The following is a 25,468-nucleotide window of genomic DNA, read 5'->3' on the forward strand; positions in this document are numbered from 1 at the left end:
ATACAAAATAAAGACATCATGACTTAGGACCCCTGTCCACGGCCGTTGCAGAATATCACCAGCCAAAAAGTGAAGAGGACAAAAGCAAAACTTCAGGTGTTTTCCAGGGAAAATACTATTGATGACCTATCCTCAGGATCGGCTGGCGTTGATTTCAATGAGAGTCGTACCTGCCAGCTACTACACAGAGGTCGTCGCAGAGACTTCCACTTCTTCCACTTTGACCTCTGCGTATTTGAGCCGCTGACAGCATGTGCCCGCTCAACTGATCGGTCGGCGTCCCGAACGACAGATCCAGGCCGATCAACTATTGATGTCCTATCCCGATGACAGGTCATGGATAGTGTTTTCCATGGAAGTAGGTCCTGAAATGATACATCGATGTAGGTTAATTAGAGTTGCTGACCTCTAGTCATTCTGATAGAGCGGGTACAACACTAGTTTAGGCTTTCAACCTTAATCTAATGGGGGCTGAGCCTTCCTACTAAATTGGGCATCCCAGTCTGTCCAGAAAAATGTGTATTCCTATGAGAAGGTAACTGTGGGAAAAGAAACAAGACAAAGTGTCTAGGCCAGTGTTCCCCAACTCCAGTCCTCAGGGACCGCCAACAGGTCATGTTTTCTGGATTTCCTCAGTATGGCACAGGTGATGTAATTATTGTCGGTGCCTCAGACATTGCCACAGGTGTTCTTACTATAGGATATCCTGAAAACATGACCTGTTGGTGGTCCCTGAGGACTGGAGTTGGGGACCCCTCTAGACGACTTAAAGACAACACGTTTTGCCACCACGCTGATCTCTTCGTTAGCTTTTTCCTAAATAGTTTCATGTAAACTAATGGATGCTGTGTGAAACATGGAGACAATTATAATGGCGCTACAAAATGGCATAATTAGCATTTCCTTATAATGTCATCTTTGACATCTCTGGTTAACATCTCTGCAGATCTAGCAATCGCAGGACTTGTAGACCGCAGGTACCATGTGTATGGGAACAGTTATTCTAAATGGCTTTTCATCTACCACTATAAAACTGAAGTTCATTGGAATATTTTGTGCTAAATTTATTAAACGGTGCGCACCTGTTAATTAATTTGGTGCATTTTGGTCTGTCTTTAAAGAGGACCCATCATGTCAGAAAGGCCAGCTACAAAGCTTTGCGGCCATGGCCCCACTGACTCCATTTCTACTCCGTCTCGTTTCCCCTTCTTAGTTTTGGTGTGAATGTGTCCCACCAAATTGGGGATTTCCCACCATTTACTGTCAATCAAATCGGACATTGACCATTAAAAGTTACGCAGCCAGCCCTGCCGATATAAGAATGTAACAGGTCCCCTAAGTCAGAAAATAAAATCAATGCCTGATATGAGCAAATGCAGATTTGCGCCACCATTTGGGCCATTTTCTGACTTTAAGATTAAAGCACCCACTCCCAGTAAACCCAACCACTTTTCTCATGAGGGGTGAGAAAAGTCACAAATTTGGTGTGTGCCATGGCTTTGTCAAGAAACTAGTGACAACTGATGGCTAAATTCCCCCATAGTCTTTGAGGCTTCCCTCCTGTCCAGCAGCAAAAAAATGACACCCCTTTGCTTCCTAAAGTTTCTCAAGCTGGTCATCATCCTTGGGCTCTATTTGTTGACTCTTATTCTGGTTTAAGCCTAGCCTAAAAAAAATCTTACTAAATGTGCCTCCTAAAACATATTACTGATGTGCAGCATGTCCCATCACCAGTGTCCACATTCAGCCTGTTCCTCCCATACAAGACTATGAAACGTTCAGCCTGAGGATGTGGTGATGGTGAACTCACTAAAAGTTTAGGAGGGGCCTGGACGCCTTTCTTGAGTGATACAATGTTATATATTACAATCACTGATTACTTCAGAAGGGTCGGTGAATGGGGATTATTCTCATCACCAGATTGGAGTCGGGAAGGAATGTTTTTTTTTTTAACCTTAAATGGGGAAAATTGACTTCTAACTTGTTTGTTTTTTGCCTTCCTCTGGATCAACATTGGGGGGTATTAGGCTGAACTGGATGGACATGCCTTTTTTCAGCCTTACACGTTATGTGATTATGACAACAAAATATGCAGCCTCTTATTTTTATCAGAATTTCAAGTGATTGTATCTGCAAAATATAAGACTGAAACATACGGAATATAATTCCAAATTAAGAACACCGCCACACCCCGGAGCTATATGAATGCAATACAGCTATAACTATAAGTCATATGTATATAAATGGTCAGATTTAAGTCTGTATTTAGTGTTATTGGAATACAGAAAAAAAAATCTACACCTCTACCTTTACCTCTCCAAAACGCTGGTGACGAGAACCCTCCTGCATTAGCATTGGAGATAACTGCTGCATACATTTGCTTTGGTGTTAACATCAATCCAATACAGCCTATATCCACCCTACAGGCAAAAAAAAAAAAACTGCGGTAAATATACACTCCCCAGTTACCATTCTGTTCAGTAAGTGAACAGTAACTTTGAAAAGAAGTTCATTTATGAAGTATGTATATACAGAAATCAGCCATCCCGAACAGGCTGCTCCCGCGGGAGGGGGCAGCAGGGGCCTAATGCTGCATTAACTTCATACTGCAGTGCAAGACTTATTTGAATAATAATTGAGCGGCTTGAAGTTATTGTGCCGAGCGGGCGGTGACCTTTGAGCAGACATACAACAAGCGTGTGGGAAAAGGAGACACGGCAGCTTTTTCTTCCTTTCCTCGCGGCTTTACCAATATATTCTTAATTCTCCCGTATTTCTTCTAAGTGGGAAAGTGGAGACATTTGTATTCCTCAGTGGTGGGATTTATCCCAGTCAGTCAGTCTTTCACTTATTTGCAGTCACCAGATAGCTACTTTTACATAGAGTCACAGAAAAGCATTCCTGACCGACGCTGAGAGAATGAAGGAAGCCGTCTCATACATACGGGATTAGACTGGGCATCACGGATAAAAACTGTCCAATTGTCAATGGCAATGGTCATCCATAACAACCAATCAGAGTTCATGTTTCATTATTCTAGCAGAGTTTAGAAATTAACAGTTGAATGCTGATTGGTAGCTGTAGGAACATGAGGAATTATACTAAAAGGTACATGCAACATCACTATAAGGGGCTGTCCCATATCCATAAGCCATCAGTTTATTACAGGCCTGCACAACATACGGCCTGGTGCGGTGAAGGATTTCTGGCGGCCCTATACAGCCCAGCATAGTGTTACGGCCACTTCCCCTCCTGCTATCCCGACTCTCAGATAAAAGGGGCTGCAACGCAAGTCAGGACCTCAGGCAGCCGTGCCGCCTGCGCCAGGGCTGAAGAGGACTTTGTGCTTGGCATGATTAGGTAGGTATATATATTTTTTTGTTTTTTAGGGGCAGTATTATAAAAGTAGCATAACTGCTTTGGAGGCACTTGGATGCACTATTTCTAAGATGGCACTTTTACTATTAAAGGAGATGTCCCGAGGCAGCAAGTGGGTCTATACACTTCTGTATGGCCATAATAATGCACTTTGTAATGTACATTGTGCATTAATTATGAGCCATACAGAAGTTATAAAAAGTTTTATACTTACCTGCTCCGTTGCTGGCGTCCTCGTCTCCATGGTGCCGACTAATTTTCGCCCTCCGATGGCCAAATTAGCCGCGCTTGCGCAGTCCGGGTCTTCTCCTCTTCTCTATGGGGCTCCGTGTAGCTCCGCCCCGTCACGTGCCGATTCCAGCCAATCAGGAGGCTGGAATCGGCAATGGACCGCACAGAAGCCCTGCGGTCCATGAAGACAGAGGATCCCGGCGGCCATCTTCAGCAGGTGAGTATGAAGACGCCGGACCGCCGGGATTCAGGTAAGCGCTGTGCAGGTGGTTTTTTTAACCCCTGCATCGGGGTTGTCTCGCGCCGAACGGGGGGGGGGGTTTAAAAAAAAAAAAACCCGTTTCGGCGCGGGACATCTCCTTTAAGCGGGCACAATGACTTAAGGGGAAAACACGAGGGCACTATTAAGGAGACACTTGGTTGACCCTTTAACTACTTGTAATGGTAAGAAAACTTGCAAAATGTGTTAAATAGGTTTGAATAGGTCTTTAGAGGCTACTTTGTAAGTCAAGGCATGGATTACACTTTTATTACCTTTACTTACAAAGTGAGTCTCTAAAAACCTAGGAGGTTTGCCTATTTTTTTTTTTAGCCCCTACATACTGCTAAGTTGTGCAGGCCTGCTTTATAGCATGGAAATAACTAGAGATGAGCGAGCGTACTAGCTAAGGCAAATTACTCGAGCGAGTAGTGCCTTATGCAAGTACCTGCCCGCTCGTCTCTAAAGATTCGGGTGCCGGCGGGGGGCGCCGGGGAGTGTGAGATCTCTCTCTCACTCTCTCCTTCCTGCTCACTCCCGCAACTCACTGCTCTCCCCCGCCGGCACCCAAATCTTTAGAGACGGGCGGGCAGGTACTCGAATAAGGCACTACCCGCTCGAGTGGTTTGCTTTAGTGAGTACGCTCGCTCATCTCTAGAAATAACCCTTTGATAATCTTAAAGCCGATGGCTGTTGTTCGTGGCACGTATTTTTGGTATACTTTAATAAACGTGGTCCGATGTGCCAATAACCTGGACTAAACCGCATACAAGTAGGACAGGCTAAATATATTATAATAGTTTGCAAATTTTCTGATATTTTCAAAACTGTTTCTCCAAAAACTTGTGAGTTACAATGATGTCACTGATAGATGGACCCGCTGCAAATCCCGATGGGGAAAATAGTACTGCTATGAAGCTGCACAACGTATTAGTAGACAGCCTGCTTTACCTTTACTGACACGGGAAAAGGAAATGGGATAATTACTGTTCACTAATTGTATAGGTTTCTCTGCACATAGGGAAAAGTGATTTCTTATCCTGTTATTAGAACAGTGCCTATCGGGTTTACACGCAGGCTTCGTACTCTTGGGATGTACAGTATATTGTGTTACTACAAGGGATGAGTCTGGGCTTGAGCCGCCAGAGGTGACAGATTTTGAGGAATGAGGGAGGAGCGGCTCTGACACACGTCAAGGCAGTCCGATTGTACAGGATGATTCCACACTATACCTCAGGGCGCTCTTGCAGACAGGGCAAGGTCTGTTTTATATATACACAATATAACTATAGCTCTATTGTCCCTACAAAGCATTTTTAATGGGACTTCATGTTGAAGCTCAATTCAATATACTCTAGTGCATTCCAAAAAGAGCTTGATAGGTTTGTAATACATTATGCTGTTGACTGGCCTTTAGAATCCTATGCAGAATGAGGGATCATTCTGCATAAGATGCTAATGGGCACTAATGTTAGTAGCTTATTAGCTTCATTTGCATGTAAATGAGCCTCCCTGTGCTGCATGCAGAGAAGAGCAAGTGGTCTGTTATCTGCATACAGTTCCTTTGTTTTCCCGCACAATTGCAACTGAATACAATGTTATCAGCGCTCCCGTGGAGAGACACAGCATGCGGTCCCTGCTATCAGCTGTCTGGCCGAACAATGGATTTTTAGCTAAACTAAAAATCATCGTTCGGACAAAAGCAAACAATGGTAGCATTTACAGGCAATGATTATCGCTCATAAGACATAGTTTGAGCGAATTTTTAGCGATAATCGCTGCATGTAAATGGGGCTTTAGTCCTAACAGCAGCACAATGATGGGGTATTCGCCCCAGTGAACTGACAGAACGAATGGAATTTTTAATGAGATAAATGAAGCTAATAGAAAGGCCTCACGTGATACTCTCCTATTTAGGGGCGGTATCCTTTCAAGTCTTTGGTGATATTATAAAACAAAAGATAAGAGAGGGTGGGAAGCGTGTGCTGCTGTTAGGACTAAAGGTGCTTTTACACGGAACGATTGCCGTTCATATTCACGTGATCCAGCAAGAATCTGAAATAGAATCATTCAGTGTATATGCAAGCAGTGACTGAATGATGAACAAGAAGATAGTTCAGTGTAAACAGGCAGCCGTTCATCTATGAATGACTACCTGATTACTATGAATGGAGGTAGGTGGCCTGGGAGGAGACCCCAGCCTGCTCTGCCTCCGTTCAGTCAGCCATGCTCGTACCTGTGTAAAAGCACAGGAACGATTATTACTGGGACAAGCTGTTAGGCATCTGTTGCCCAACAGATTGTCCAGTGTAAAAGCACCTTAAGGGAAAACAGATTAACAAGTGTAATCAAACTTCCCTTACATCCCTCAGCAGCACAATGATGGGGATCTAACAAGTATCAATCCCCATGGGAGGGTCTTCCTGCATTTAAAACAGAGTTCCCAAAGGCTGCTCTTTCTGAAAAACAGTCTTTTATCTACAATGATTAATAATAGTGTTATGTGAACTCCAGGTTGCTGCCCTTAACTGGTCTCTTATGGACCAAGTTCCTCACCGCACGTGCTGAGTGTGCTCTAACAACATTTGAGGCTCTGAGCCCAATACATCACCCAGATGGTTTCCTTAATCCATGTATGGAGTGTAGGTTTTGAGGTGTTGCGGCCCTTACTTTTAGTGAAGAACAGAATCAACAGATTCTCATTCAGCCTACAACTCTAAGATCTCTCTAAGTAAACCCTAAGGTTTTGGTGTATATCTACAGTGTGTGAAATCTTTCCTTAGAAGAGGAATCAGGATTGAAGGCTTGAAGCATTACAACCTGGCTTGTATTTAAAAAGGAAGGGACTTTTTAGGCATGAAGGCAGGCAAAAATCTGGTAAAAAGGTACTATAGGGTTCAGAAGCCCCAAAAGGCTGTAACTCCCACATTCACTTAACTGAGGTTACTGCTAGTAAGAAAGGCACTTAATTAAAATAAATTTTACGTCAACCTCCTCTAACGGTTCGGAGGAGGGATTACATTACCCCTTAAGAACCACCGATAGGTCCCACTTGAAAATAGGTTTGAGGACTACTGGTTTAAGTCTTGCTACCCCTTTGAAGAATCACTTTGCTAATGGCATTGCGAGACTTGTTAGCTGCCTAAAAAAGCCATCATAGCAGAAACTTATACTTTTAAAAGTTGATGCACTGAGACCCTTATGAAGTACACTTTGCAAAAATTCCAAAATATTACTAACCGATAGATCCTCAGGGGGAAACCCAGTCCTTATGCATCAGGCCATGAACACTTTACATGGCCTGGTGTATACACCTTGCATATGCTCTTTGTAGAATCCACACTGGAACATTGTAGTATACTCAACACTGCTTCAAAAATCCCTCTACTTTGTAGTAGGGACTGATTAACCTCCAGGCTGTCAGGTTAAACCTCTCTAGATGTTGGCAGAGCTGCATGACCTGAGATACCAGGTTCTGCATGGTGGGAAGCCTCCAATAGCACCCTCGACTCATGTGCGCAAGCTGCGAAAACCATAACCTCCTGGGCCAGAACAGTATGATGGCTATACCCGTAGCCTGGTATTGTCTGATCTTCAATAGTACCCTTGGTATCATGGAAACTGGAGAAAATATATAGGCCAGCCTGAACCTTCAAGGGATACACAGAGTATCTTCTGCCAGAGGTCAGCCACCTGTTATAGGGAGCAAAATGCCCCCACCTTTGTGTTGAATTTGGTCGTCATCAGGTCAAATTCTGGTATACCCCACCTGCGAGTGAATTGATGAAAAATCTCTGGGTTCAGAGCCCACTCTCCTGAGATAGAGAGACCTCAGCTCAGCTTCCATCCACTTTGAAGACTCTAAGTTTCCTAGACGTGGACTTCGAGGCTTTCCCCCAAATCAACATCCTTGTCCATTGACAGGATGGATCTTAGAAGCTTGTGGATTTTCTCCACTGGAAAGGATGCTTGAGAAAGGCCAAAACGTGTTGCATACACATATTAGACCACTTGTTTGTGGTATTTTATAATCATTGTCTTTGGAATAATAAGCGGCCTACATCCTATCCCTGCGAGGACGTGGATTTATATCAGGAGCCTTCCCTCAGCACTTGAGGATGTGGGCTTACACTAGGAATCTTCCCTCAGAAATTATCTGGGGGGGACCAAGTGGGGAGGTACACTCTACGGTTTCCACCTAGGGGCACCTCCCCCTTCTGAGTAAGTACCCATCCAATAAATTTTTTTGATCGAGTGCATAGGCATATATTCTTATTTTCTCTTACCCCCATTATCTATTACTGGGGGGAATATATTTACTTTACACATGCTGCGCTCCATCCTTGTGGATTGTAAGAGGATTCAAGAAGATTGACAATTCAAGTTCCTTTCAAGGCGCTGTCCACACCATTCTGTTTCTCCACTGGAAACTATAATTTTCCCTCAATGTCCTCATCTTCCGAGGATGAAGAAGAATATGTTTCATCCAGAGTATAACTCATCAGATGGAGGCAAAGGTCTCCTCTTGTGTCCTAGATGTCTGGGATGCTGGGTAAAAGGAGTCCATGAGCTCCAACATTGATTCTTGGACTAAATCTTTCATCCAGATAACTTTGATTGTCCCTCCGTTAATTCCCCTCCGGGAGGCGTATATCGCACTTTCTGCAGTTAGGGTGTCTTTTCTTTGAGATCACCTTTCTACCCACAAATTCACAGTCATCAGAGCCCCTGGCCGACAGATTTATGAACATATAAATATATATATTAGTATAATACAAAATATATGAAACATCCTGTTTAAGCAGCCTCCTTGGCTTGAAGCAAATGTTTTTTCTCTAAATGTATACAAAGAGAAACTTGCAGCTGTCTGAGATAGTCTAGATACACTATATATCACAAGCAGACTGCAATATGGGAGTGTAGAGTCTAAATAGGCATTAGCTCCGCCTCTTCCAGGGCATAGCCATTGCCCACTCCATTAAAGGGGTTGTCTCGCGGCAAACATCAAAATTTTACATTACCCCATTCCCCCTGTCACCCCCCTGGCATAAAATAGCAATTTAAAGCGGTTTTTAAACCGCTTGCTACTCACCGATCCGACGAAATATGGAGTTATAAAAATCTTCTCCCTAAGATGGCCGCTGGTCCTTTCCCAGGGATACACTGCGGTTTTCTCCCATGGTGCACCGCGGGTCTTCTCCCATGGTGCACCATGGGCTCTGTGCGTTCCATTGCCGATTCCAACCTCCTGATTGGCTGGAATCGGCACACGTGACGGGGCGGAGCTACGATGACGACGCGGTGACCAGCTCTCCGGCACGAGCGGCCCCATTCACCAGCCAGAAGCACGGACTGCGCAAGCGTGTCTAAAAACGCCAGAAGACATCAGAATTAGATGGATCCATGGCGACGGGGACGCTAGCAACGGAGCAGGTAAGTGAATAACTTCTGTATGGCTCATATTTAATGCACGATGTATATTACAAAGTGCATTAATATGGCCATACAGAAGTGTATAACCCCACTTGCTGCCGCGGGACAACCCCTTTAATATTAGTTTTACAAGTTATAAAATCACTAAGGGTGAAGTCACACGAACGTATATCGGCTCGGTTTTTACGCTGAGCCGATATACGTTGTCCTCGTGTGCAAGGGGGGGGATGGAAGAGCCAGGAGCTGGAACTGAGCTCCCGGCCCCCTCTCCACCTCCTCTCCACTATTTGTAATGGGAAGAGGTGGGGCGGGGCTAAGTTCTGAGAATTAGCCCTGCCCCCGTCCCACCTTTCCCCATTGCAAATAGTGCAGAGGGGCGGAGAGGAGGCAGAGAGGGGGGCGAGAGCTCAGTTCCTGCTCCTGGCTCTTCCATCCCCCTCCCCCCTCACACGAGGACAACGTATATCGGCTCGGCGTGAAAATCGAGTCGATATACGTTTGTGTGACTTCACCCTAAATCTGAGCAAAGTCCTGGGTAAAAGAAATGGTTTAATGTATAGTAAAGATTAAAAAAAATAAATAAAAATAAGACCCTGCAGATGGCATGAACAAAGTTGACTGTTCACTTCCGGTCCGTGATATCTCATTTAAATAAGAGGCAATTGGCTCAAACAAGATGGTGCAGTGTATCCACAGATGCCAGAACTTTGCCTTCCTCTACCTTAATCAACCATCGAAGAGAAAAAAAAAACCCAAACGCCAGCTGGAACAATTGGCTGCCAACCATATGGTAAGGGAAAACCTACTGACCCATTCACAAGACAGGAAAAAAAAAAAAAAAACTCCAAAAAGGTGTCAGAGCGGTACTGTCCCTAAATACAGGAGTGTGAGGCGGTGCCTTTTATTGGAATTTCTAATAATATAAGTAAACCGATCTGCTTTGTCAGTTCACAGGAGCAAAATAACCCCCAATTGTGTTGCTGAGGGATGTAAAGGAGTTCTGCTTGTGATTAGATGATGGTTTTGCCACCTGAGGACGAAAAAGTGGTTCCATCATTAACCTACAAAAAGGTGCTCAGAGGCTACGTGTAGGTAGTTGACCTCTTTTTCTGATTGTGTAAATCTTGTTGACCACTAGATGCCTCTACGACGCAATCAAAAAATGTCATCCACTTAACAGGGCTTGAGAGGGAGCAAATTATTGGAATTGGACTTATATCAATGTTACAACCACACAAAGTTTCATTCGACTCTTTTTGCCCCAAAAAGAGCAAATGCAATAACATGGCAATCAAATGTGGTGCATCAAACCTACTGCATTACTACAATGCAACAAATCCTCAGAGACAAGGGAGTATATTTTATGTAGGTCCACAGGACAACAGAACTATCTGGAAGTTTATGGGCATACAGGAAGTCTTTGGCCCATTGCTCCGAAGAAAACTGGAGGCCCAACCCACAGTCCCAAGCATCTACATCTGCTTTGATAATACATATGATTCAGTGAATTGAACACCATTGCTCCTCATGGGGAAGGAAGCATAGAACGCATCTTTGCTTGTGCATATTATTGAATACAATGAAGGTGAAATCATAGTCACATGGTAGAAGCAGAGATGTTATATTATAGAAACTGGGCTATCAGCATGCAGTAATTTTCCAGCATTTCATATGGCAGCCCAACAGAAGAGCTTTACACACTGGCCGGGAGTCTGCTGGCATCCAGAATAGATTTTGCAACCAAATCTCCAAAGACTGATGAGAGCGATGACCTCCTCCAACCTGTTTAATTTGTATTAGTTTGTGTTGCACCAGGTCGCCCCTCTCTCGACATTGTTTTGACATTTCCACCCATCCAGAGAATATTACCCGATAAGAAAGTAATTTTCTTGTCTACAGACGTTACCCTCTTTGTCTTAAAACCGATTGTTGAAGAGGAGGACAATAACAGAAATGTGCCCACTGAACTGCTGGAATGTAGGAGGTCATGACACACAGAAGGCCCATTCTTTGATAAGCTGTAAAGAAGCTCATCTGCTGGAAATACACTTTTTCTTTTATAATCTTTCTTTGGAAGATATCACCCTTTTTTTTTTGTTTTGACATTCAATAGGAGCCCCAAAAGACAAGAGTCTAAGAAAGGAGCCGAGATTTTTTTCCCCATTTATTATTCACCTACAGAAGAAGTTCGATCAGTAAAGTTATTTCTCATCCGCTGAACTACTGGTAAAGTTATTTCTTATAGGAACTTCTATTGATGGCCATTGGTATATTAAATCGATGGGGGTCAGACTCCTGAGACCCATGCCAATCGAGCAGAACGCAAGGGCTGTGATGCTACCACTATGGTCCCTTGATCTGCTGATCTTGGCAGTCCCAAGACTCTGACCTCGGTTGATCATGCATTGATGGCCTAAGGATAGGACATCAATAAAAATACCAGAGACCCTTATTAAGAGCAAAGTCAGACTCAATGGTGGTTTTCCACAAATCTGTGATAAAAAAATGTGCTTATTAGATTTTTGGGGTATTTCACCTTTTGCATCTGTGGCAATCTGCTGCATTGCCGTAACAGGAGTATTCTGCGGATTTGAAAACCCACATTATGCTCCGATTTCTGTGCAGAAATTTCCCAGTACATGTGGACAGGGTTTTGGAATCCCCATATACTTGTACTGTACATTGCTGAAGATTAATGTTGCAAACTCCACCGCATATCTGCTGCACCCGGGAGCAGCCTAGGATGGCATCTAAGTAAGGCAATAAACAGTTATCACATGCGAAGAACTGAAATAGTACAATAATATAGTATATTTTACTTGTGGTGCCATGTCTGCAAGAACATTCAATCCAGGCATAGCAGCCAATTGGAGCTCACATAAACCAAGATGGCGGCACCACTTCTGACTACGTGATGCACACTGTGTATTGGTAGTCTAAAACTCTACATTCTGCTTTGATTGAGCAGTGCCGCCAAATTAGAGCAGTGTGCATTATCGTAGTCTACCACTGCACAGCTTGTATAAAGTAGTAAGAGAGATGGTGCAGCCATATTCATTTGTCCAGGGCCTTAGGATCGCAGTAACCAAGGCCATTTGCATTTTAATGAAAAACTAATTTTTCTGTTTCTTTCATCATTGCATTCCTAGAGCCATCATTTTTTTATTTTTCCTGTCCACACAGCCACATGAAGGCTTTGTTTTTTTTGCAGGACAAGTTGTAGTTTTTAAATGGTATCATTTTTGGGTACATATATGATTAACTTATTTTTTTTCTTTTAGGGATTAGGGGGAAAAAAGTTCTGTCATTTGTTTTATGAATTAAATTTTTACGTGTGCAAAATAAATGTGATAATAAAATAAAATATTCTCCGAGTCAGCACGATTCCGGCAACACCAAGTTTATACAGATTTTTAGGTTTTGCTTTTTTTTTTTTTAAAGATTTGCTTTTGTGTTGCCGCATTCTAAAAGCCAGAGCAAATTAATTTTTCCACCGAGTTCTATAAGGTCTTCATTCATCCAATGTTTGAGAATATATAACATTTTAATTGCTTTCTACTAGGGATGAGCGAGTATACTCGCTAAAGCACTACTCGCTCGAGTAATGTGCCTTAGCCGAGTATCTCCCCGCTCGTCCCTAAAGATTCAGGGGCCGCTGCAGCTGACAGGTGAGTTGCGGCAGGGAGCAGGGGAGAGCGGGCGGGAGAGAGAGATCTCCCCTCCGTTACTCCATTACTCGAGCGCGTAGTGCTTTAGCGAGTATACTCGCTCATCCCTACTTTCTACCCATTTTTTTAATCGCGTAGCTCCACCCCATGACGTGTGCCGGTTCCAGCCTCCTGATTGGCTGGAACCGGCACGTGACGGGGGCGGAGCTACGCGATGACGCGTACAAGGGGGCGGAGCCAAAACACAGATGCTGCCGAGCGGAGCCGAAGGGAGAAGACCCATCTGCGCAAGCGCGTCTAAAAAGGCAAGAAGACACCGAAATTAGACGGAACCATGGCGACGGGGACGCTAGCAACGGAGCAGGTAAGTGAATAACTTCTGTATGGCTCATATTTAATGCACGATGTATATTACAAAGTGCATTAATATGGTCATACAGAAGTGTATAACCCCACTTGATTTCGCGAGACAACCCCTTTAAATATCAGCATATTTTCTTACTGTAATACATTCTACACTGAAGTACAGTAGTGAATTAGAAAGCCTTACGAAACTCAGCCTCATAAACCGCATTAGCTGGCAGATCCGGAGGACATATTCAAGCCACCTAGTGCTATATCAACCTTCGGGACCTCCCGATTGCATCACAGGGTTCTGATGGGTGAAAAAGGGAGTCTCCTCACTGTCAGCGTTTTACATGCCACGGTTGCACTGCCAAGTCAAAAGACGGCGCATCAGAGTAATGCCTCTTAGCGGCCGCCATCCAAAGATGTACAGGCTGGTGATTGTTTGGTTAAGCTACTCTGGAGAAAAACAATCATTTTCGTAATTCGGATCCTTTCTTTTCTTGCACATTTCACTTCCACAGTTGGTTTCCATAATGGGTAGACATCAAATTTACACACAATTCCAAGAAGTGATAAATCCTCTTACAGTGGCCAATTCTTGTAGGTCATTAATCTGTATTAAACATAATAATTATGATCATCAGAACCATCATCGGTAAGCGATGCGGGGAGTCTGACAATATCCCATCAGTGCTAACAGTGCCAGGATGTGTAGGGAAACCATATTAACAAGTGGAATGGTACCCATTTGTCAATTCAGGGGAGGAACGTGAACTTAAAGTGAAAGGAAAAAAAAATTCTATACTAATAATCATCTTTATTTGTATAGCACCAACTTATTCCACAATGCTTATATTATATATAATCAAAAAGTAGGCTCATATTGTAGATGGGCTCAAATTACTAGGATACGGGGCCAGCACAAGTATTACCTGATGCTAGATCTGTGGGGTCATCCGTTTGTTGCTTGAGTTTCTGGGCCTGAATAAGCTAAAGACCGTGCATAATTACACCAGCTCAGCTCCTTATACCCCAAAAGGAAGCAGAGCGGAATATCAGAAGAGATGCTGCAGCGGTTTGATGACTCAGGCGCTTGCACCACCTCTACGCTACGCAGCCACACTGCCTTTAGTAATAAAACGGTCTCCCACTGCAGCCAGCCTTCAGCTGTCCCCTGGGCCCTATGAGCCAGCAGGAGAGTGGGATCTGTAGCAAGTGATCCCCAATTCAGCAGCAGGGAACCCACTAGATTGCAGTGGGTCCAGGCATCTGCCCAGGTGTGGCACCAGCCCGATCTGAGCCAGACCGGCCAACCAGGATTTTTTCCTGTACTGCCTATGGCCAAACAGCTTCTGCGTCAATTCTGTAGAGCGATACCCCATCACAGTAGAGGGAACCAAATAGCTTAAGGGCATACAGTATGTCCATCTTTGGAGGCAACACTCATGTTTGAGCTCCAAACTTACTCTGAAATTATCAGCAGCTCAGGCACAGTTGTTCTTAGGGCGTTGCATGGTTTGGGTTTCAATGGTCAAGCAAGCTGAAATTGCTCTGCAGAATGCCAAGTGTATATGAGGCACACAAGATGAAAGAATCCTGTAGATACACAAAGGCTTTCTGACTGTGTAGTACCAAGGGAAACTCGCTATGCTGTTTCCATAACTTCCATCCACTTCTCTGAGAGTTACAATCAGTGTAGAACAGCCAATTTGGGCGTTTCTGCAATTCCGGCCAATGCTGATGGCAACATTCAGACGGATATTCCCATTTCAATGATGTTTAGCTGAGATGGAAATACCCCTTTAACATTCTGCGAGGATCATGTTAAAATTATTAGCAACTATGTTTTTATTTGCACAGACTATGTTTGGATGACAAGAAACACATTACATACCATCAAAAGTATTTCCCTGCCATGTCCCGAACCTGCTTCCCCATCTTTGGAAGACGTCTGACACGGTCAACATCCCCTCTTTGTTGAGGGTCTTAGAGAGTGCCGTATAGCTGCCACAATTACTTCCCTCGTTTTGGATTGGCATCTGTGCAGAGGCTCCTTTATCTTTAGGAACAGGTCAAAAATCACAGACTCATGTCTTGAGTACCACCTCCCAACCCAATCTTTAAAACAGTTGGTTCACAGTTGCGGACACATGATGTGGAGCGCTGCTGTGCAGGATGATCAGTGAATTCTGCAGGAGAGCTGGTCTCTTGCAATGCAATGCTAGCTGAAGATGGTGTTGCAAGAAAACATGATAATACTGGGCATTCACATTAACGTGAGGAGGGGCGGTCCATGACAGCGTCACACCCTCGTAGTCATAAGCAATTATAAGTATTACCTTAAAGTTGCTAAGGGTTTGCTTGAATTTCTGGGCCAGGGAGAAAGTTAGTGCCGCCACCTAGGATCGTAGCTTCGTGCCCATGTCTGTTCAATTGTGATAATGCATCTCCGAAAAAAATTCTACCTCTTTCATATCAAGCTCGATGGGACACAGACACTTCAATTCCGTGCCAAGCTTGAACCTTGGAAAGGTTGTGTGGAGCCCATCTATCATCAGGTCTACTGTCAAAAATCATACAAACAGATTTGGATGAAACGTTCATCTCCACAGCCAAATGTTCGCATGTCCATCATCAACCTTCTTGCAGCAGCGGCGGACTTGAGCAATGCGAGATCCGTCTGCGGCCATCACAGGCCTGCCTGTTCCATCTTCGCCACTTTCACTTCCTTCTTTGCTTACGTCGAGAGAACATTATGTTATAGGGCGATATTTGGTAAGATGGTGTCATTTGACGGGTGCAGATACCTTCCAGTTGGCAGTAAATGTATGACTGATCCTATAAATAACACTCATGACCTCTATTTTTGTATTAAATACCACACTTATTCTGACTTTATTATATTGCAACTGTAGCTGGGTGTTGCCAATAATTTTTACATGACCCTTATAATTAATAAAGAACAGTAACCAAGCTGTGATGTGTCACTGCACACAAAACATATTGTGACCCCTAAAGCTATGTCCATTATTAAGCTGCAATAGCTTTACAGGGATACTAGGACGAGAAGGCTTTTTTTTTCCATCCCTACTCCCCTTATCTAGAATGCCCGTCACACTGTAGAGGTCTCCTGTGTATTGCAGTTACTTCTGTGCAGTTCAGCCCCCAGTCTGATGCTTATCGGGTGCCATCTTGAGAGTGAAATGTTTTTAACTTTCACTTTCAAATTTATCCCATGAGGCATCAGCACAGCCTTAGCTAGAGGCTATACCATTCCGCCTGCTGGGAGTTTCGTTTAATTATCATTACCTTCTATATTCTTCTAAATGAATTACAGACTATAAGTATACAGACAGGAGGATGAACTGTGATCTCCTCTATTATAGCTGTGTGATCATCATCAGTAACGGATAGGAGTTTCCGGTAGTTTCTGTGGTAGGGTCCATGTAACAGTATAACAGAGACTGAGAAATCGACTAGAAACAATACAAAACTCCAAGTAAATCTGAGCTGATCAGAATTGAGATCACATGACCGTCTCAGGAAAGAGAGGCCAGATGATTTAGACAGTAAGGAATAACTAACTAAGGTAACACTAGTAGGGATGAGCGAGCGTACTCGGAAAAGCACTACTCGCTCAAGTAATTTGCTTTATCCGAGTATCGCTGTGCTCGTCCCTGAAGATTTGGGTGCCGGCACGGAGCGGGGAGCTGCAGGGGAGAGCGGAGGTAAGATCTTTCTCTCCCTCTCTCCTGCCCGCTCTCCCCTGCTCCCCGCTGCGACTCACCTGTCAGCCGCAGCGGCACCCGAATCTTCAGGGACGAGCACAGCGATACTCGGATAAAGCAAATTACTCGAGCGAGTAGTGCTTTTCCGAGTACGCTCGCTCATCTCTAAACACTAGTCCACCTATATATATTGGGGGGCTAATTACATAGTAAATGAAAAAAAATAAAACCACCGGAGTGGCCCTTTAACAACAAGTACATTTATTAGAACCGATCATTTGTTGCTATCTACCATAGGCAAATAATATTGAGGTATGGTAATGGGGCTTTAGCTTGCAGTACTCACCAAAACCGACAGTAACATTCCAATGGTCTTCTTATTAATATGGAGTTGGTGATCAAACACTCTATTCTATAAATAAGGGGTTCAGAAATCTTCACACTTCTTAACAAGAACATTGAGAATAGATCCAAAGAAAGACGTAGAAAAGAAAGCTGTGTGTGCTTTTAAGTTAACCCATTGTTAAAAGTTGGAGAACACCCGAGTGCACCGCTACCATTCTGTGGTTTTCAACAAAGGAACATGTGCACTAAAGCATATAGGAAACCTTTCCCAGTGCTTTGTGTCTACGACATCAGGACCACCTTTGTCATGTGCCCTCTTGTGACATGATACTTTCTCCAAACACTTGGAAGGAAGAGACTGCAAACAACATTTCAAAGTGTAATAAATGAAATAGAAACACTAAGAATTTAATATAGAATCGAAATAAAAAGGCGACACAGACTTTATACATCGGAGACGTCGGATCGTTCACATACTCTACACTGATTTTCCAACTGAAGATTCTGGCTTTGGAGGCGTTACTGGGAAGGAAAGGAACACAGTCCTCCCATTCATTGTCCCCTTACCACAAGGTAATAAATCTTTTCGAGCAGCTGGCACGGCGATTCACATCCAATAAACTTTTGTGAATATTCAGCAGTTCTGCGTTAGGAAAGTACAAGTCTATTACCGGAGTTCAGCTTGTGTAATCACTGCTTGGCCTTCTTGACAATAGTACCTACAGCAGAGATGACGGTAGTTTTTGAGCCACTTGCGCTGGTGGTTACGGTGACGACAGAAGGCAATGTGGCAGTGGTGGTGAGGATAGTGGGCTGGGATATGGTGGTCATTGGTATAGCAGAGTCCCACTTGCTCTTCCTTTTCTGTGCATCTGTAGAGAACATTGTATAATATTATATAGAGATAGCCACACTTTCCTTCATTTCTGCTTACACTTATAAGTTGCCTGTGACTTTTTTTTTCTATTGATGACCTATTCTCAGGATAGGTTATCAATAGTTGATGGTGGGGGTCCACCGCATGGGTTCTCCAATGACGAGTTGCTCACCGGGCATGCGGTCATTGCAAATAGCATTGTACGTACTGCAGCAGCCTGGTTTGGCAAACTAGGGCACTACAATATTGACAGTGCTATCTGTTTCCAGCGTTGTCTGTGTCAACAATGAGCCTGGTGATCAGCTAGGATCCCGAGTGGTGGACCTCCCCGATGATCAACTATTGATGACCTATCTTGAGGATAGGTCAGAAATAGAAAAAGTCCTGGACGAGCTTTTTTTTAAGTCTGTAAACTAGCAATAAGCACTCACCTGCTGTAGCTGTAGTTGTGGTGCTTGTTGTTCCAGTCGCTGTACTGGTAGTTGTACCCTTCTTTGTTCCAGTCACAAACTCAATCTGAAAGAGAGAAGTCATTTGGATTTATGTTAACCCTTTCCAATCCACTGTCTGACCGTCTGAAGACATTATGATTTAAGGCTGTAGAGCTCCGATGTTGGAAGACGTCCGTCGGGGTTCTCTTACTGTATATTACCAGCCTCTCTGCTGTTGGAGCCTATCCAATCTGTCACCTCATGCAGTACTGGCTTTAGGCAGCAGATAGCGCCGTTGTATAACGGCAGAAAAAGAGTAAGCCCCCTAGGAAAACCAGGATACAGATTGGATTGGAAAGGGTTAAATGATAAAACTGGTATGAATCTATAAATCTAGTGAAGCTCATCAATGAAATACGGTGGAGTATATATATGGTACACATCATCCTCACAATGTCTTATCCGTGGTTTTAAACAGGACTGCAACTAAGCATACACAGAGCGCTGACCATCAGCTTCTGGTCCACACGGTGCATATATATGACCGCGATGGCCCGGGACGTCGCAGATGTGCCGCAGGCGAGCATCATGGGACGAACAAGTATATAATAAAATTCCCACTGGCAGCATGGGAGAGGTATTAGAATTGTGAAAAAAAAGATATTCAAATACCCCTTCGAGTGAACCTCCTGCTCTTTCAGTGAAATGTAGCATCTCAAGCAATTACACGAAAGCACCCATCCATGACTTCCAGACTTGAGCATAGCATGCAGAACACCCTGCTTATGCTCATGGAGTCTTTAAAGGGACTATTTTGGACAATTCATTTTTGTTCCAAGGATCTGCTGACAATAAGGAGATTACAGGGAGTCCTCCTGTTGTGACTTCAGTAATTAGCTGTAATTTGTCTTGATGTCTTAGCAGTAATTGTTAACTTCCCCTGCAGCGCCACCATAGGGAAAATTAAGCATTACACAATGGAAATTGAAATTAGTAGGCTGCCCATGTAAGACATGGAAACGCTAGGTCCCCAGAGGGAGGGAGATGCTTTTTGTTGCAGTTTTCTGCTCTGAAGAGGTGAGAAAAAAAATGTACAAAAACTACTAACAGAAAAAAGCCAGATACAAGATATATACTGCAGGGAAGGCTCAATCGCCATGTGCCACAATAGCATGCCAGATTGCAATATAGTGTAGCAAAAGTGTTCATGTGCCGACTAATGAGCAGCCACTCAACTCAACCCAAAGTGGGGGAGGGGTGACTGCTAAAAAACCTAATCTGCACAGTATGAACTGTGTGATGTGGCGCACTTATCTATGGCTGTCATTCTGGTATCAGTTCATACAGTGCAGATTAGGTTAGTCAGCAGTCACCCCTTCCCCACCTTGGGTTGAGATGAGTGGCTGCCCATCAGTCGGCACATGAACACATTGGGGCACATGGTGATTGAGCCTTCCCTGTACTATACATCTTGCATTTGGCGTTTTTTCTGTGAGTTGGAGAATAGATAGGGGACCCAATCACCATAAACTCAGAACTTCCTATTAGGATATTTGAAAATAGGATTTCTAGACCAGAGAAGTAATTTAACTGCAGAAACTGCCCATAGAAGTCATCAGCCACACAGATTTACCTTTGTTCGTTCTTTTTTAGCTTTTTCTAGTTTGTCCATTTCAATCTTCTGGGCTTTTGCTGCAATAAAAAGTACGATTAATGAAGCACATGGAAGTCACGACGACACACTGCTGGAACTATTATACAGATGCAATGTCAGCACTGGTGGGGGTCCCAGTTACTGTTCTGGCAAACAGAAGGAGATAAGCCCACCACACCTGACAATACACCTAGAGCTCATTCACCCGGGCAGATTTTCCATCATTATTATTTTTTTGCATTGGTGTATTCTGACCTGCACTTTTTACATGCGTAAAAAATATAAGAGCGTCGTATTTTGGTGTACACAAACTTGCTCATTCAAGTCTATGGGAGTGTTTGAAGAGTGTTTTCAGACAAATTCTACTTTGGATTGTAGCCTGTCAAGAGGCAACATTCGTGTACAGAATTTTCAATGCGTTTCCAAGTGAAGTAGGGGCATGATACTTCGTCATACGGAAACACACTGGAAACTCCACATATGGATTTTGCCCACCAACAGGGCTGAATCTGCAATTGAAAGAAGCAGCTTAGCTACAGATTTGTGCCATGGTTTTAGAGGCGGAATCCGTACAGAAAACTCAGCTGTGTGAACATATCCTTACACTACTTGTTTAGGATTGGAAGTGTGCAGCTTAATGGATATTTTCAGTGTATCTCCTATATATTGTTCCTCTGAATAAAAGGATATTCCCGCCTCAGCAAGTTATTCTTTATCCACGGGATCAGGAATAAGTTACTGATCGGTGGGGTCCACCAATTCTGAGATTTCACCCCTGGCGCGTTTTGAAGTTTGACAGCGTCACCACTTAGTTAACTTCAATGGCACTAGCCGGAGAAAGAAGAGTTTGACTGCTAAGCAATGAAAGGCAGTCCCACTGAAGTGAACGGGACCCCTGGGCGTTTTAACTAGGCACTCTCCCGTGGGACCCATTGAAGTTAATGGAGCAGTGAAGCACACATCAAACAGCCACAGCTGTCAATATATTCTCAGGATTGGTGGGGGGTCCCAGAGGTCAGATCCCCAAAGACCAGTAAGTTATCCACTACCCAGTGGATAGAGGATAACTTGCTGAGATGGGAATACCCCTTTAAAATCAGAAACAGATACAGTTTTGCTCTAAACCCATTTTTATTTTCTGATTGTACATTTTTTACATTCTACATTCTGTATATGGGGGCAGTTATTTCCCTGAGCTGCTGTTCACAGATATATTTTACAGCGGCTACATGGATCGTAGAAACCTGCAGTCTGGAGAGGACTCATTAACCTTTTTGGGAAAGTTGGGCCATGCTTCGTGACCTGTTCAGAGGTCACTATGTAGGGAGGGGAAGAGGTAAGCTGTGAAAATCACCTATTGGGAATGGTGAATCTTGCTTTATCTATGTATAGGTATTACCTTCCATTGTAATCCTACCACTGTTGATAATGAGATGATTATTGAAAAGTTCTCTACAGTGCAAGAACTTTCAGAGGATTATAAAGTTCAGTGGCCCTGTGAAAATTGGAAGATTTTAAGGGATATACTATGTTTCTTAGATCTTGCCATTTGGCTTTTAAAATTTTTTGTATTAAAGCTCATCTCCATTAGGGCGTAACTATGATCTGTGATTATAGCTTGTTTACAGTGACTACAGGAAGTCTGCAGTAGTCTGAGACACCCCCCTGTTGCATTATTGGGTCAGGCTGCTGCTGCTCTACCCCTCTGATTGGCTGTTCTGTATAAATACAAGGCCATCACTGGCTCACCAGGAAGTCAGTGCATAGAGATATGACTGCAGCAAGGACAGAATGATTATAAAGTACAGATTATAAAACATATCAAAGATGACTATTGAGTAAATTGGCACACATACACTGAGGGTAATAAATCGTAGTGCAGGGGGGAGTCTGGAAGGTCATTTTAACCCTTGTAAAAACAAATCTATTCTCGCCATACAAGGGGTATGGCTTATTACTATCAGAGTAGTACATGTAACACTAATTCCTGGATGTCCACTGTAATAGTTAAGCATGTGATACAAGAGAAATTCACGTTTATGGGATTAGAAAATATTTGTACAGATTTGTATCCAAACCCGAATACTCAGAACACAAAGTATCGATTAAGAACCAGTTGACCAATCACTACAGCTTCAGATGAAAACGTCAGCGTGTGGATAGCTACAATACAAACTGAATTCTGCGTTTACTGCATCCAATCGTATAATACCCGGTGGACACGTACCCAGAGCCTCGTAGTAGGAGTCTTCTGACCACCCGTGGGGATCAAACATGTCCTGTAATAGACCGTAAAACCACGTATTGTTATACAGTTCATGGTTGAAAGAGATCAGCCATCTCAGAGGCAGCTTGTTGCCGGTTCCTATTTTTCATCATTCTAACCTATGTGACAAAATCAATGTAATATTGTTTCCACTTGCATACAGGAATTTGGTGGATCACACAGGTACCCCGTCACAGATCAAACCAGTGAATGCACCGTATCTGCCTGTATAAACTCTGACATCGTTCGCTCGTTCAAACGATAAGTCTTTTGGCATAAACGGACCGGAACGTAAATTCACAGCAGCTTGTTGCACTAAGGCAGCTCCTAGGCTCTTTTAGGGCACATCATAAAGAGGGGGCTCTGCTACATCCAGTCAGTTCATGTATTACATGCGCAGCCAGTTCCAGAAGCGATCAGCTGATCTCCTGGGCCAATTCACTGGGAGAAAAAAAATGGACATCTTTGCCCATCTGGTTTTCAAAAAAGCCCTGGATCCTTTGTCACTACAGGCTTATTCAGACGGGCGTGATTCACGACCGCATTCTGATCATCTGTCCAATAGACTTCACATGGACAGTAATGTAATCCATGACAGCCAAGTAGACTATTCACACAGACCAATGGTACATGTGAAAAAAAACTGGAGCAAGTTTGGTTTTTTTAAGGATGTTTTTTTCTTTGGGCGGTGGAATGTCCGCAGCGGGACTGCATGGAAATTCCGTGGGATTTCTGCAGCAAAAAGGCAGCTTCAAAACCCACGCTGTTCGGCGGGGGTATGAAAAGGATTGTCCGCCTGCATTCCGCTGCGGGAATCTTTCCTTATAGACCAGTGTTCCCCAACTCCAGTCCTCAGGGACTCCAACAGGTCATGTTTTCAGGATTTCCTCAGTATGGCACAGGTGATGTAATTATCATCAGTGCCTCAGACATTGCCACAGGTGTTCTTACCATTGGACATCCTGAAAACATGACCTGTTGGTGGTCCCTGAGGACTGGAGTTGAGAAACACTGTCAGAGTAAAGAGAGCCCCAGTGGAAGCGGCGATGCAATTGACATGCCGCGGATTTGAATTCCGCACGGCTCATGCACAGCGCGTGGACGTGATTTTTGCAAATCTCGTCCCCTTTGCTGCTTAGTCTCAGGCTTTAGAATGCATGTGAAATTTAAGGCTGGGTTGACACGGTGTGGAATTTCTGTGCGGACTTTCTGCCCCGTGTGAACCCAGCCTTAAAGTTCCTTTTTTGACACATCTGCAAGTAAAAAAAAAATGTTTATTTATAAATTCTCTGGCTGTAGAAGGAAAGTTTTGTCTCTTTTTTGAGCCACCAATTTTTGTGCCGAGTATGGCCTCATGCCCACGGCCGGGTCGGATTCCGCCTGCGAAATATTGCAGCGATTCAGACTCGGCATCCCCAGAGACCCTATACTCACCTCTCTGGATCCGCCACGAGTGTCTCGTCCAGGGAGACAGCGCACAAGCGCAGTGCATGACGTGACGTGACGGCGCTGGGTGGTGACGCAGATTCCCGCGATACTTCCGCTGTGCTCACAGCGGAAGTATTTTGGGGACGGACGCCTTCCGTTTACTGCAATGGAAGCGTTCCATGCGTTTTTCCACACACAATAGAACATGCTGCGATTCTCGCAGTTGATTTCTGCTCGTGGGCAGGGGAGAATCATTTAACACAGCAGGTCTATGGACGGACATTGCTGCGGAATTCACAGCGGGTGTCTGGCTGCGATTTCCACAGCGATAATCTGTCTGTGGGCATTAGCCATATAATTGTCTAGCCGCTGCCAATTTTGCACATTCTGAAGAGGGCAAATCTTTCATATAATAGAGTATACATACGGTATTAAAAGGCATAGTTATATTACATACAGCATTTAATTAACTGTCACTGTCACTTTCAAATCCACTGTCTGACGTCTTCAGACATTCTTATTGAAGGCTGCACAGCTTCTGATGTCGGAAGACGTCCGGCAGGGTATTCTTACTGTATACTACTGGCCGCTCTGTTGTCGGGGGCCTCTCCAGCATGTCACATTACGCAGTACCGGCTCTAGCCAGCAGACGGTGTCATTGTATAATGGCAGAAAGAGAAAACCCCCTAGGAAACCCTGAATCAAAAATTGGATTGCAAAGGGTAAAATCAATTACTCCCTTCCAGAATCTTGTTATCCTAAGGCATGTGCACATCATATGTAGATCAGCGGAAGGGGCATTACAACGACTACAGGCAGAAGATTCTCTAAGGCCAGTGTTATATAGGAAGAGTGGTATTCTGTATACTCAATGTATCAAATATAAAAGTGTGAGATCCTATGAGCTTCACTGAGTGAAATCTCAGTGATGCTTTCCAGTATCTTTCGCCATCATCCGCTATGACAGACTAGAATATCCCATTCAATGATAAAACATCCATGTGCATCCAGTAGCACACGGATGCAACGCATGTGCTGTTCAATGTTCTTTAGTTTGATTTTGTGGGCAGTTCATGAGGTCGCATATGTGAGTCATACGTCATCAGGTCTCTCTCACTTACCTTAGGATAATTAGTGCCTAGTTCATCAATCGAACAAAACTGGATGAGCTTTTCATAAATACTAGAAAATAAAATAATCAATAATCTATCATAAGTCTTATGATAAGACCCCCAAGGTTCATCTGCATCAGCAGTGTGTCTACCGTTAATGAATCTCCCCGTGGCATGTACGACTACTCGCTGTGGTGCTCACCTGGGGTTTCGGAATTCCTTCTTCTTCTGGATTATCTGATTCATGTCTGTCCCTTCTTTCAGCTTTCTTTCATACAATTTGTGAATTTTCTCCTAATTAAAAAATGGC

The 25,468-nt window shown here is 43.8% G+C and overlaps 1 protein-coding gene across 2 annotated transcripts in view; it reads right to left on the bottom strand.

Annotated features, from left to right (window-relative positions):
• Positions 1-17,756: 17,756 nt before the first annotated feature.
• The window catches only part of SAP30BP (SAP30 binding protein), a 47,673-nt gene continuing 39,961 nt past the window's right edge, over positions 17,757-25,468 (bottom strand). For both annotated transcript variants that reach the window (XM_066587822.1, XM_066587820.1), the window contains 6 exons: positions 25,361-25,452; positions 25,168-25,228; positions 22,580-22,631; positions 20,332-20,390; positions 18,699-18,783; positions 17,757-18,262 (listed from right to left, as the gene is read on the bottom strand). In XM_066587822.1, coding sequence (XP_066443919.1) covers positions 18,081-18,262; positions 18,699-18,783; positions 20,332-20,390; positions 22,580-22,631; positions 25,168-25,228; positions 25,361-25,452 — 531 coding nt within the window. In that variant the 3' untranslated portion in view covers positions 17,757-18,080. The remainder of the gene's footprint in view (positions 18,263-18,698; positions 18,784-20,331; positions 20,391-22,579; positions 22,632-25,167; positions 25,229-25,360; positions 25,453-25,468) is intronic.

The sequence above is a fragment of the Eleutherodactylus coqui genome, chromosome 13 (assembly GCF_035609145.1).
Source record: "Eleutherodactylus coqui strain aEleCoq1 chromosome 13, aEleCoq1.hap1, whole genome shotgun sequence".
Lineage (NCBI taxonomy): Eukaryota > Metazoa > Chordata > Amphibia > Anura > Eleutherodactylidae > Eleutherodactylus > Eleutherodactylus coqui.